The sequence below is a fragment of the Myxine glutinosa genome, chromosome 1 (assembly GCF_964187855.1).
Source record: "Myxine glutinosa chromosome 1, kmMyxGlut1.1, whole genome shotgun sequence".
In the NCBI taxonomy this organism is placed as follows: Eukaryota; Metazoa; Chordata; class Myxini; order Myxiniformes; family Myxinidae; genus Myxine; species Myxine glutinosa.
The window spans coordinates 37,323,155-37,335,574 of NC_136261.1; the positions used below are offsets into that span (position 1 = coordinate 37,323,155).

At 43.5% G+C, this 12,420-nt stretch overlaps 1 protein-coding gene across 2 annotated transcripts in view; it reads left to right on the forward strand.

The window, feature by feature from the left end:
* Positions 1-12,420, forward strand: part of HSD17B12 (hydroxysteroid 17-beta dehydrogenase 12) — a 100,484-nt gene that overhangs the window by 57,373 nt on the left and 30,691 nt on the right. For both annotated transcript variants that reach the window (XM_078771031.1, XM_078771033.1), the window contains exons 4-6: positions 8,588-8,698; positions 8,907-8,971; positions 10,803-10,847. In XM_078771031.1, coding sequence (XP_078627157.1) covers positions 8,588-8,698; positions 8,907-8,971; positions 10,803-10,847 — 221 coding nt within the window. The remainder of the gene's footprint in view (positions 1-8,587; positions 8,699-8,906; positions 8,972-10,802; positions 10,848-12,420) is intronic.

Consider the following 12,420-nt stretch of genomic DNA (forward strand, 5'->3'; position numbering starts at 1 on the left):
TGTTCCACTTGTTTGACCAGTCTGTGATTTTGTCCAGGTCTGCAGAGAGTGAGGAGGCTGCAGACTGCCGATCTGAGGGATAAGGAAAGGAGCGGTAGAGAGTGGAGTCATCAGCAAAGAGATAGAGAGGATTTTCAAGAGAGTCAGGGAGATCATTGATGAAGACCAGAAAAAGCACAGGGCCCAGAACACTGCCTTGGAGAACTCCAGCCTGAACAGGAAGTGGAGATGAGAGAAACCCATTCAGGGCCACACGTTGACTACGACTGGAGAGAAAGTCTGCAAGCCAAGCGTGGAGATTTCCATGGATACCAAAAGAGGAGAGTTTGGTGAGCAGAGCGGGCTGCCAGACCGTATCGAAGGCACGTGATATGTCAAGGGAGACGGATCTGATTTCCTGTTTGGCATTGAGGACCTCCATCCATTGTTGAGACAGCAGAAGCAGCATGTCCAGCGTAGAGTGACCTGGTCTGAAACCAAATTGATGATCAGAGATCAAGCCATTGGAGAAGAGGAAAGATTTGATATCCAAAGCAATGATGGATTCCATGACTTTGCTGATAATTGGGAGAAGGCTGATTGGTCTGTAGTTGCAAGGATCTGTTTTTGCACATTTTTTGTGTAAAGCGGTAATGTTGATTGATTTCAAAGCTGATGGCAGATGACCTTGAGCAAAAGAGAGGGTGAAGAGAACAGAGAGAGGGAGTGAAAGTGCGGCAGAGCAGGATTTTAGGACCCGTGGGCTGATGCCTTATAATTAAAGATGCCTTATAATCGATAATAATTAAACAACGAATCAATTAATTGATTAATCAAAAAATAAAAAATATCATTTTGTTAAAGCACTGGCTCACCATTGTGCCGAAATTTCAGCTTTCTAGCTCAAAGGATGGCTGAGATATTGCGCGGACAAACAAACAAGAAAACAAGTAAGCAAACAAACAACCAAAGTGAAAAAGTTAGTACTCGCTTTCAGCGTGCGTCAATGCCGAGCTCCCTTCGGTGCCCGGCAATGACGTTATGCATCGCCTGGAGATGGCACAGGAAAGGAGTGGTGTACAACAAGAAAACAAACAAACAAACAAACAAGAAGACGTCATACGGAGCACGATACTTGCAAAATACGCCCCCCCCCCCCCTCCCCAAGAAAAAAAATTCCATTGATTCAGCAAATTGTCCATTTCATCAAGATTAAAATTGACAATCTTGATCAAAGCTCGGGTCAAGAGGAAGAAAAGTGACAATTTTTCAGATGAAATATGATGATTTTGGAAGGCTGACCTTGAGTTGACCTTTGACCTTTTGACCTCAAAAATAGTTGGTTTCCCTATTTTGTGACAATGTGCAAATGCTGTTAAATTTTCAAGTCAATCGGATGAAAATTGACAGGTTTTTTTTTCAGATAAAAAGTGATGATTTTGGAAGTTTGACCTTGAGTTGACCTTTGACCTTTTGACCTCCAAAATAGTATGTTTCCCAATTTAGTGACTCGATATGCAAATGCTGTTCAATTTTCAAGTCAATCGGTTGAGAATTGACGGCTTTTTAGATGAAAATTGATGATTTTTAAAATTTGACCTTGAGTTGACCTTTGACCTTTTGACCTCAAAAATAGTATGTTTCCCAATTTAGTGACTTGGTATACAAATGATATTCAATTTTCAAGTCAATCGGATTTAAAATGGCGATTTTAGAAATTTGACCTCCAGATGACCTTTGACCTCAAAATCAATAGGCTTCTCAATTGGGAGGACTTATACAACTTGGTGAAGTTTCGTGACGATCGGTTTAGAATTGTGACCTGTAGACCGGTGACAGACAGACAGACAGACAAACAGACAGACAAACAGACAAACAGACAGACAAACAGACAGACAAACAGACAGACAAACAAACAGACAAACAGACAAACAAACAGACAGACAGAACCACAAACGGAACCAACCAATATACTTGAAAAATCTTCGATTTTGCAAGTAACAACCGGAGTGAAAACTGAGTACTCCCTTTCAGCATGCGTCATTGCTGGGCCCCCTTCGGTGCCCGGCAATGACGTTATGCAGCGCCTGCAGATGGCATAGGAAAGGTGCGGTGTACAATATCAACTGGTGATAAATCCGGAGTAGTTTACCTCTCATCATGCAAAGACTGACCAATTATATATCGGTGAAACTGGAAGAAATTTGAAACAAAGGCTGGATGAACATGACAGAGTAGTTATGCTGGGAAAGGTGACACAGTCAGCCATAGCACGTCATTTCCTGCAATCTGACAAGACATTTGACTTTGAGGGGACCCGTGTCCTTGATTTGCCAGCCAACAAACGACACAGATTGATACTGGAAGCATGGCATGTGAAAAGCATGAGAGGGTGACCTAACTAGGGAGACGGTGGACATACCCACATAATATACACCTCTCATACAAATGGTAAAAACTGGATGGTGGAAGCAGCTGGATAAAGTGAACAACAAGCAACAACATAATTACATCCCAAACACCACACGTCTTCACATCCAACCTGGACAGGGAACCACCCATGGTCGTGCCCCAGAAACACAACAACAACAACCGCTCATACAACACCAGATCACATGTAAGTAGTAATAAACAAGACCAAAAGTCTAACAGCGGCGTAGCCAGCCTTGTAAAATATTATATACCACAAACACACATGATTCGCTTTTTAAACAGTAGCTAATGCTGGCTATTACATTAAACCAATAAATTTGGAGGAATCCACACATACGTGAGGTAAGTTTTACTTGCAGAACTGAGGGAAGATCTACTGTAATCTAGATTATACCCCACAAGAGTTGGGTATAATCCGTTTTGTTGGAAGAGACATAACGCCGATGCTTTCGATATTTGATGGCCATTTTACAATCGGTTTGTTTGTGTTTCACACTGAATGAAAAACGTAAAGCCAGAGCATGGCAATTGTGATATATGACAGGTTCGACAATATGTTCGGCATGAACGGCATATAAATCAAAATGGTGGTGTGTGGAGAGTCAGCCGCCGTACCGCCGTAATGACATCAGACGTAATCACATCACCCTGTCATGTGACCAGATCCTCAGCTCTGATTGGTATACGTTTGAGCGGACATACATACATACATACATACTGTCGAAGTGTGATGTCTGATGTCCAAGGAGGCACGGAAGACACCGTACTGAATTACAAACCGTTTATTGGGAACTTGCACATATGCGGAGAAAAAGCCAGGCTTCAAATCGATGCCAAAGTCCTTCTCCCGTCTGCGTGGTTGAAATCTCATTTATAAGATAAAAAACGAGGAGATAACCAACAAAGGCGTGCCCTGCACCCAAAGCGCTCCGCACACTCATTGAAGGTCAGTTTCCATGAAATCCAAGCGATACATATTTTCTCGGAAATTATAAGGTATACCTTGAAATTTATCATGCATGCAAATATATAGTCCTGTCGTGGCAGGTGGAAAATAAAATGAAATCTACAGTGTTCCTGCAAATGTTTAGATAAGCAGAGAACACATAGCAGACACAGAAAACACATGCCAGCTTGTGGACTCAAATCGCAGCAAAGAAAGTTAATTAAAACAACTCATGACCTCCCACAATACATACAGACGGACAAACACTGTCCTAGATGGCTTTGCCCTATGGGCTACACCATAAGAAGAGCAGAGCAACCCATCAGTGATGTGCTTTGACGTTTATTTTGCTTGAGGTTTGAAAACGAGCACTGGCATGTGACCGGAAGTGGCCACATGGTGAATAAAAACCAGTACGTGCTGGAGCTTGTGGTCTATTGGCCTGAGGAAGCCTGCTGTGAAGTGGGTGAAAGATCGCCTGACACCAGGTTTGCTCTTGCTTATTTGTTCAAATTTGCAGAATAGATCGAGTTTTACTTTCTGGTTGGAAGCACCTTTCTTTCTTGAAGATTATCTATATTATAATAGGCGAAGGTGATTCTGTCTGTCTGTCTGTCCGGGGGTGTGGCTTAATCCGTTTACAGAGTAGCTCCACCCATTCTTGGAGAGGCTTCATGTAAACAAATATCCACCATTTTATTAACTCGAATAGCTTTGAGGCCTGTTTAGTTAGGCCCGTGTTGTCTTTCTCTCTCACACAGGTTTATTTAAACTCAAATTCGATATACCATTTCATTTTTAACAGTCGCTAACATAGTTTTAGACACGGTTGAAAAAAACGGGAAGAGAATCCCATGAAAGTTTCCGTTTATGGAACGAAATGATTTCCCAAAGGCCTGTAAAATAAAGCCCATTCATTGAGTCACCCTCACGATTTTATCTCGAATTCACCATCTGATTTAATTGTTATCGATGGTTTTAGACTCGGTGTCACAAATAATTGAGAACATTCATGCACACACGGGAAAATGCAGAGATATATTTTTAAAAATTGCGCCACGATGATACATGAAAATACACCGCCTAAAATAACAGTCGGGGAAAATGTCGACATATATTAAAAATTCCGCTTTTTCTTTTCCGTCAAGATATATTACTTTTACTCTTGATGACAGTCGTCACAAAAACGACATATATTTCTTCGTTCTTATTTCATTCAACATTATTATCCGGTAGTAAAAACTAAAATATGTTTCAGGAAATTACCGAGAGATATTTCTTCGTTTTTTTTTTATTAGTTATGTGCGCATACACTTTAAATAGGTTTATTTGAAATCTTTAATTTTCACAATGTAATTTACTTGCCATTTGATGATTACAAGACACTTCCTCTTGAGGATCGTGACAATTCATGCGTTGCGTGGAAACTTCCATTTCAAAAATGAATGAGACGGGAGAGGAGCGAGGAGTTGGAGAGTGAGGAGCGAGGGGTTGGACAGTGAGGAGCGATGGGTTGGACAGTGAGGGGCGAGGGGTTGGAGAGTGAGGTGCAAGGGGTTGGAGAGCGAGGGGTTGGAGAGCAAGGGGTTGGAGAGTGAGGAGCGAGTGGTTGGAGAGTGAGGGGCAAGGGATTGGAGAGCGAGGAGCGAGGGGTTGGAGAGTGAGGGGCGAGGGGTTGGAGAGTGAGGAGCAAGGGGTTGGAGAATGAGGAGGCAGGGGTTGGAGAGCGAGGAGCTAGGGGTTGGAGAGTGAGGGCCGAGGGGTTGGAGAGTGAGGAGCGAGGGGTTGGAGAGTGAGGAGCGGGGAGTTGGAGAGTGAGGAGCGAGGGGTTGGAGAGTGAGGAGCGAGGAGTTGGAGAGTGAGGAGCGAGGAGTTGGAGAGTGAGGAGCGAGGAGTTGGAGAGTGAGGAGCGAGGAGTTGGAGAGTGAGGAGCGAGGGGTTGGAGAGTGAGGAGCGAGGGGTTGGAGAGTGAGGAGTGAGGGGTTGGAGAGCGAGGAGAGAGGTGTTGGAGAGCGAGGAGTGAGGGGTTGGAGAGTGAGGCGCAAGGAGTTGGAGAGTGAGGGCCGATTGGAGCGGAGAGTGAGGAGCGATTGCAGAGGAGAGTGAGGAGCGATTGCAGAGGAGAGTGAGGAGCGATTGCAGAGGAGAGTGAGGAGCGATTGCAGAGGAGAGTGAGGAGCGATTGCAGAGGAGAGTGAGGAGCGATTGCAGAGGAGAGTGAGGAGCGATTGCAGAGGAGAGTGAGGAGCGATTGGAGAGGAGAGTGAGGAGCGATTGGAGAGGAGAGTGAGGAGCGATTGGAGAGGAGAGTGAGGAGCGATTGGAGAGGAGAGTGAGGAGCGATTGGAGAGGAGAGTGAGGAGCGATTGGAGAGGAGAGTGAGGAGCGATTGGAGGGGAGTGTGAGGAATTGGAGAGGCGTGTGAGGGATTGGAGAGGAGTGTGAGGAGGTATTGGAGAGGAGTGTGAGGAGGAGTGGGATTGGAGAGGCGTGAGGGTGGAGAGGAGTGAGGGGTCACATATTACGTGAAATAAATAAATTGTGTTCATTACACCATTTGCAGCTCGAGCCCTGGTGTTGGGCTAGCGGCTAGGGTGCCGGCTTAGGATCCTAGGATCCTGGGTTCGAATCTCGGTCGATCGCCGAATTAATGCCAGGGGGGTTGACTCAGCCTGTCATCCTTCCGAGGTTGGCTAATTGAGTACCAGTTCACTGGTAATTCCCTGTTTGTCGTTGAAGGTGGCAAAAAGGGTTGGCGTCAGGAAGGGCATCCGGCCGTAAAACATTGCTTCAAAAAGGGGACCAAAAAAAACAACAACTACCACGGTCCCCGAAATGGCCAACCCCCGCTTTGCGGGGAAAAATGGCCTCTAAACGGTGGTTACACCATTTGCGGATCTGATGAATTGCCAGTAACCATTTTGTAAAATTGAATGTGCAGCATCTAAATCAAGATGTCCAAATGTCACACACGTCCATGCCCGTGGGATTCCCACCGGTGACCCCACTAGTATATAATATAATATAATATATATATATATAGTGTTGCGGATTTGAGAATCCTGTGTTTTTTTAATTGTTGTAAGTGTAATGAATCTTGTTGTAAATATCACCCTCCGTAGTGTAAAGGTCAAAGGTCGTCCTCCTAGTTAATCCATCGCATACACGTAGCCAATCATACACCCTTTTAAGTAGTTATCTCCTTATTATGTGTATTAGTTTAAGGCTCTGTCTTCCATTAATTGACACTGCATTGCACCGAATTCAAATAAGATAGGTCCCCTTCTGGTTTTATATCCCAGCGGTGCGAGTGGTTTTCTACCCCGCAAGACGCCATTGGCCATGTGCTCTGTCTCGGAGAAGAAGGGGGAGGAGCCTCCAAATCACGGGCGTGGCCCGCCCCTCGTCACCAGGAGGTGGAGCCAGGAAGCCCTCACGCCCAACCAGGACTCAGTGGGTATGGCTTGGTAGGGCATGGGATATAACCCATGGCGGGACGCCCCCACCTCAGATGAGATGCGAGAGATGATTGAGGGAGAGCCGAAGCACGCGCAGCTTTGAGACCACCGCAGTTTTGACCACGGCAGCTTTGAGCGGTGACGGCAGTTGCAGCCCCGAAGCAACATCGCCGTACGAGAGACGGTTGAGGAGAGTTGGCGGCTGCTCAACTCGAGCCGCGATCATCCCAACCACCCGCATCCTTCCCGCCTCGTGATCCCACCTCCTCGTCCGTCCAGCCATTCCTCTGCTCCAGCTGAACCTTCCTCTCCTTCCCGCCATTCGTTCCTGCCTTCATCCCCCCGTGTAAGTCTGATTGTCGTCCGTCTTTTATGTTGTCCTGGGGTTAAGCAAGACTGTTTAGTATAAGCTAGAAATTGCTCTGTGTCCTTCTGGTCCTTCCCTCCTTTCTGTCTTTATTTTCTTATCCTTCCCTCTCCTTGGTTCTTTTGATTTTGTAAATAATAGTTAGTAATAAATTATATTTGTATTTCCTACCTTCGTTCTTCTTCATGCTCGTCCCGTCGTCTTTGTGATTTCCCCATTGAAAACCTGTGGCGCGATTTTGGCCAACGTTTCAGGATCGGGTTTAGTCTCTGCTAATGGTTCGTGCCGCGGTTGCTAAACCGCTCGGCAATTAACATCTGTCCGCGGTCGCGAACGAGGTTGCACCCCTGCCTCTCCAGAGGGAGCTGTGCAACTTCAGGACTCACGTCGGTCAGTCAAAAACAAGGGGATTAATCCCCCCCTTCTTAAGGGGAAAAAGGCTGACGTCGAGATCCGTAACTATATATAGATATATATATATATATATAGATATATATATATATATATATATATATATATATATATATATATATATATATATATATATACATATATATATATATATATATACATATATATATATATACACATATATATACATATATATATATATATATATGTACACGTACACACAAATATATTGTCGATAGATATAAAATGACAAAATTATGTTACTTAAAATTCAAAGATGTAAAAAATAATAATAATAAATTAGGGGGGTTGGGGGAAGGGGGAGGAGCAAGCATGGTTATAAGGTGAGGAATGAACAAACACCGAAAGCTCATTCACCTTTTGACGAGACCTTCTCACAGACATCACGATCAAGGCACAGATGTACAATCACCCATCCATACATTAGGTAATGACCAATGTCATTGTACCCCTCCATCTGGGATGTTATTTGTTATTTGCTTAATCAACACATGGGCCACACCTGTGTGGAAGGCGTTGCTTGGTGTGTCCCTTATTTACCCAGGTTTTTCCATTTTTTTGTCGACTCTATGTTGGGAGAGGTGCGGTGTAGGCTTTAGAGGGAAGGTGTGATTTGCGTACCTCACCCAGATAGGTCAAGAGATTTAATCGTTGATGGAGCTCGTTCCAATCGAAACCTCAATCTGTAAGTTAGCGATTGGGATTTTGAATGGTGGTAATAGATTAATTGGAAAGGAATGACATGATACGGCGGTGTTTTATCTGTTAAAATTTTCGAAAACCAGATGCATTATGACATTGTCACAAAAAAAGGTGAGACTTTTGCTCTTGTTTTCGCCACTCGTTATTATGAATGATATAATTTACGTAAATAATAATGAGCAGCAAAAATCTGCTGCATCATTTGTCAATGGCCGAAAAGTGTGGCTGTTTCCTATTCTTGCTAAATCTGGCCATTTCTTCTCCATGCAGCTGACCAGTTCCACGTGGTTACGAAGACTATCGCAGTTGATTTCTCAAACGTGGAAGGAATTTACTCAACCATTGCTGATGCGATTAAGGGTCTCGACATTGGAATTCTCGGTGAGGGTGAAAGCTTTCGCTCTTTTGCAAGGTTTGGTCGAATTTTGTCTCCTCCATGGCAATATATGCTTCGGTTGTCGTTGTTCTACAGTTAAGTTGTTGTTTATTCCTGCTAAAATAACTCGGCTGGTTGGTTTTAACTTGACTGCCAAATAGTATTTATCATTTGAGCAGCCTGATGTTCCTCCTGTTTTTTTGTTTTTTTCAGTGAACAATGTGGGAACCTCGCATACCTATCCAGAGTACTTCTTGGACATTGCAGACTTGAACAATGCAAGTATTACTTTTAAACAAACACTGGTGCAGTGTGATAGGGATTGAGTCTTCACACCTACAAAGATGTGACAAGGCTTGTAAATATTTTTTGAGTTAATATCTTTAACTAATCATTCATTAATTTCGTTTGCAGCACGTGGACGCTGGTTTCCATCATTGCTCTTTGCTGGAGGGAAAGGGTGGGGGGAGCTTATGCATTGCCCCCTGTAGGTTAAGGAGGAATTTTGAATTTTGCCAGTGTGCCAGCAATCGCTCACCTCCTGTGATATGTAACGTCCACCAATACAGGATAGCCAAGAGACTGTCTCTCCTGTGTTCAATTCTCGACCCTACTACAAACTCTCATCCTGTTGTTTTGCAGGCAGGGCAAAGCATGAATGTGTATGCCTGGACATTTAATTTGGGAGTCTTGTCTGCCAGAATTAGTGGATGTTAGATCCCACGGTGCCCTTCGCGAAGAGTAGGAGAGCTTTCTATTGCCTGTACCCTGAACACATTCTAAATTACTGCTATAACCTACAGGAGACACTGCACAAGCCATACAGTTGCGACCCCAGAAAATAATGCAGCCCACAACCATGTGCTGCATACGAATACGAAAAAAAGAAGAGAATTGTTGGATTTTTTTTTTTCAGTTTGTTTTAGCAGGAGAGACCGTGCTGATGGACACTGCCTCACAGGCCAAATCAAACGAAGACCAAATACTGCATTGGAGTTGTCAGAAGGATCCCGAATAAGCAAACAAGCAAGCTTAAAAGTGTTTTTGGGTTAACACACAAAGAAATGAAAAATTATATATGATACATGCATTAATTTATTAGGATGAGACCCACTCCATTCAATCCAGCTTTTTAGCTGTGCATGGGTCAACTTTCATTTGTTTATAAAAACAAAATTGCTCCACTTGCACAGTCAGTGCATTGCTCTCGTGGAGCCCTTTACTGTCTTCTCCCATTGGAGGATGGAGTGCTCCAAGGCAGAATCCTGGACCCATTCTTGTTCCTCAACTACATAATCAACCTTGTTTTGATGCTCTGGAAAAATCCTCTCTTCCTTGCTTTTTGTATACAAAGTTGATGTTCATGGAAGAGCAAGGTGATAGAGGATAGAAGACAATGTGCTCACAGTGCTGCAAATCCTCCAGTAAACCCAAACTTAGATACAGTGCCTTCAGAAAGTATTCACACCCCTTGACGTTTTCACATTTTGTTGTGTTTTAATGTTTAAACTTGCCTGAATTTAAAATGGATTTATTTGAGATTTTTAAAATCACTGATCTACACATAATGTCAAAGTGGAATTAATTTTTTTAGAGATTGGTAGTGCTCATTGGGGTATAAAATAATATAGGTAGTGTTGCGGAATGTCATGAAAGTGGTGTATGGTTTGCTTGAGTCCCTGGAAGGAAAAGTACAATTGACCCACCTCCAGAAAGTGGGTCCACAAACAGGAGTGGAATGTCTGGATTTTTGAAGTTTCACCACGAGGGGTTTATGGGGAGTATGGTGTCCTGGAGTAGTCTAAGGAGGAGAGAGAGGAGAACCAGAGGAGAGGAGAGGAGAACAATGGAGAGGAGGCAATCAATGAAATACTGTAGAGAGGGAATCAGTTTGTCTGCCATGCGACCTAATTGCATCTGTAAAATATGTAATTAGACAATAAGGTAGGCCTCAGAATATCATGAAAAAAAAATACAGGGGGCATTAACAATGTGCAATTATTTTCCCCAAGATGTTTACTGTACTGATTCTGACATGACCTGCAAGGGATGTGACTGGGGAAGAGTTTGAGTGCAGATTGCTTAAATTTCATTTTGAAATCTCTGCAGGTGATCCCACATATGATCAACGTGAACATCTTCTCAGTAGTCAAGGTGAGAATGCTGACCTGTATGTGTGTACGTATGCATGTATATAAGTTGGGTCATCCAATCAGGATCTGGTAACTTCGACATAAGTATTCGTGCTCTTGTTTGTTTCTTCATTATTTACTTGCTAATGATCATGCAACAGTGGGTCGTCACTACCTCTGCTGACTTGGGAAGGTTGCAACCTTGACCACGCATATTGGCCAGAACACGCATATGCATATTGTCTTTTTTTTCTCTTTTTTTCTCTTTTTTTTTTCTTTTATGTCTCAGCCGACGAAGTCACCGGAGGCATTATGTTTTCGGGCTGTCCGTCCGTCTGTCCGTGATAGGTTTTCGTTACTGTGATAACTTGAGAACGGCTGAAGGGGTCTAAGTCAAACTTGATACAGGTATGTATAATGATGTAAAGATGAACTGATTAGATTATGGGGTCAAGAGATGAAAGGTCAGACGTTTTGTTATGTATAAAGACTGTTACCGAGCTAACTTGTGAACCAGTGATGGGGGGGCTTTTGACCAAACTTGGTAAAAGTATATATTACTAACATTGGTACCCGCAGTTGCCGGTTAACATTCCAGTGTTGCTCTGGCTGTATGCTTGGGGTCATTGTCTTGTTGGAATGTAAATCTTCGCCGCAGTCTAAGGTCTTTTGCACTCTGAAGGAGATTCTCCTCAAGGATTTTGCCTGTACTTGGCTCCATTCATTGGTCCTTCTATCCTTTGAAGTCTCACAGTCCCTGCCACTGAAAAGCATGCCCCATAGCATGATGCTGCCACCACCATGCTTCACAGTAGGGATGATGTTAGATGGGTGATGAGCTGTGTTCAGTTTCCAGCAGACATAGCGCTTTGCATTGAGGCTAAAGAGTTCAATTTTCGTCTCTTCAGACCACAGAATTTTTTGCCTCATGCTCTGTCTTTCACGTGCCTTTTACAAACTCCAGGCATGCTTCAGCTTCAGTCTGGCCACTCTCCCATAAAGCCTAGATTTGTGAATTGCTGTAGCGACTGTTGTCCTTCCGGCAGATTCTCCCATTTCAGCCAAGGAATTCTGTAGTTCTGTCAGGGTGGTCATTTGGTTCTTTGTCACCTCCCTGACCAAGGTCCTTCCTGCCCTGGTTGCTTAGTGAAGAAATTCTAAAAAGCTCTCTTTTTCGTTCAAAGTTAGTCAAAATTTATCGGATTCCCACCAAATTTGTTGCATTGTGTTCCACCAGTCCAGCGACTACCAAAGCAGAAAACAGAAATCAAATTGAAGTTAAAATAAACCCGTGAGGCCACTCAAAGCAAAATGTGCATTTTCTCCAAAGGAATTCCTTTACAAAGTCGTAATTCCCGATTTATAATCCATGCACAATCCTAACATAATCTGAAAGCTTATAACCTCAGGCATACAATGATATCCATCACTTTAACCAAAACTTTCATTTAAATAACTTTATTCGTCACAACGCCATGGCCTCGCAGCTATCCAAGACCATCGGCCTCCAGGCCATATTTTTAAACATTAATAAATCAAAAACTACAAACCTCACAAACACAAGACTTGCTCTATGATTCTCCGGACTCCCTCGT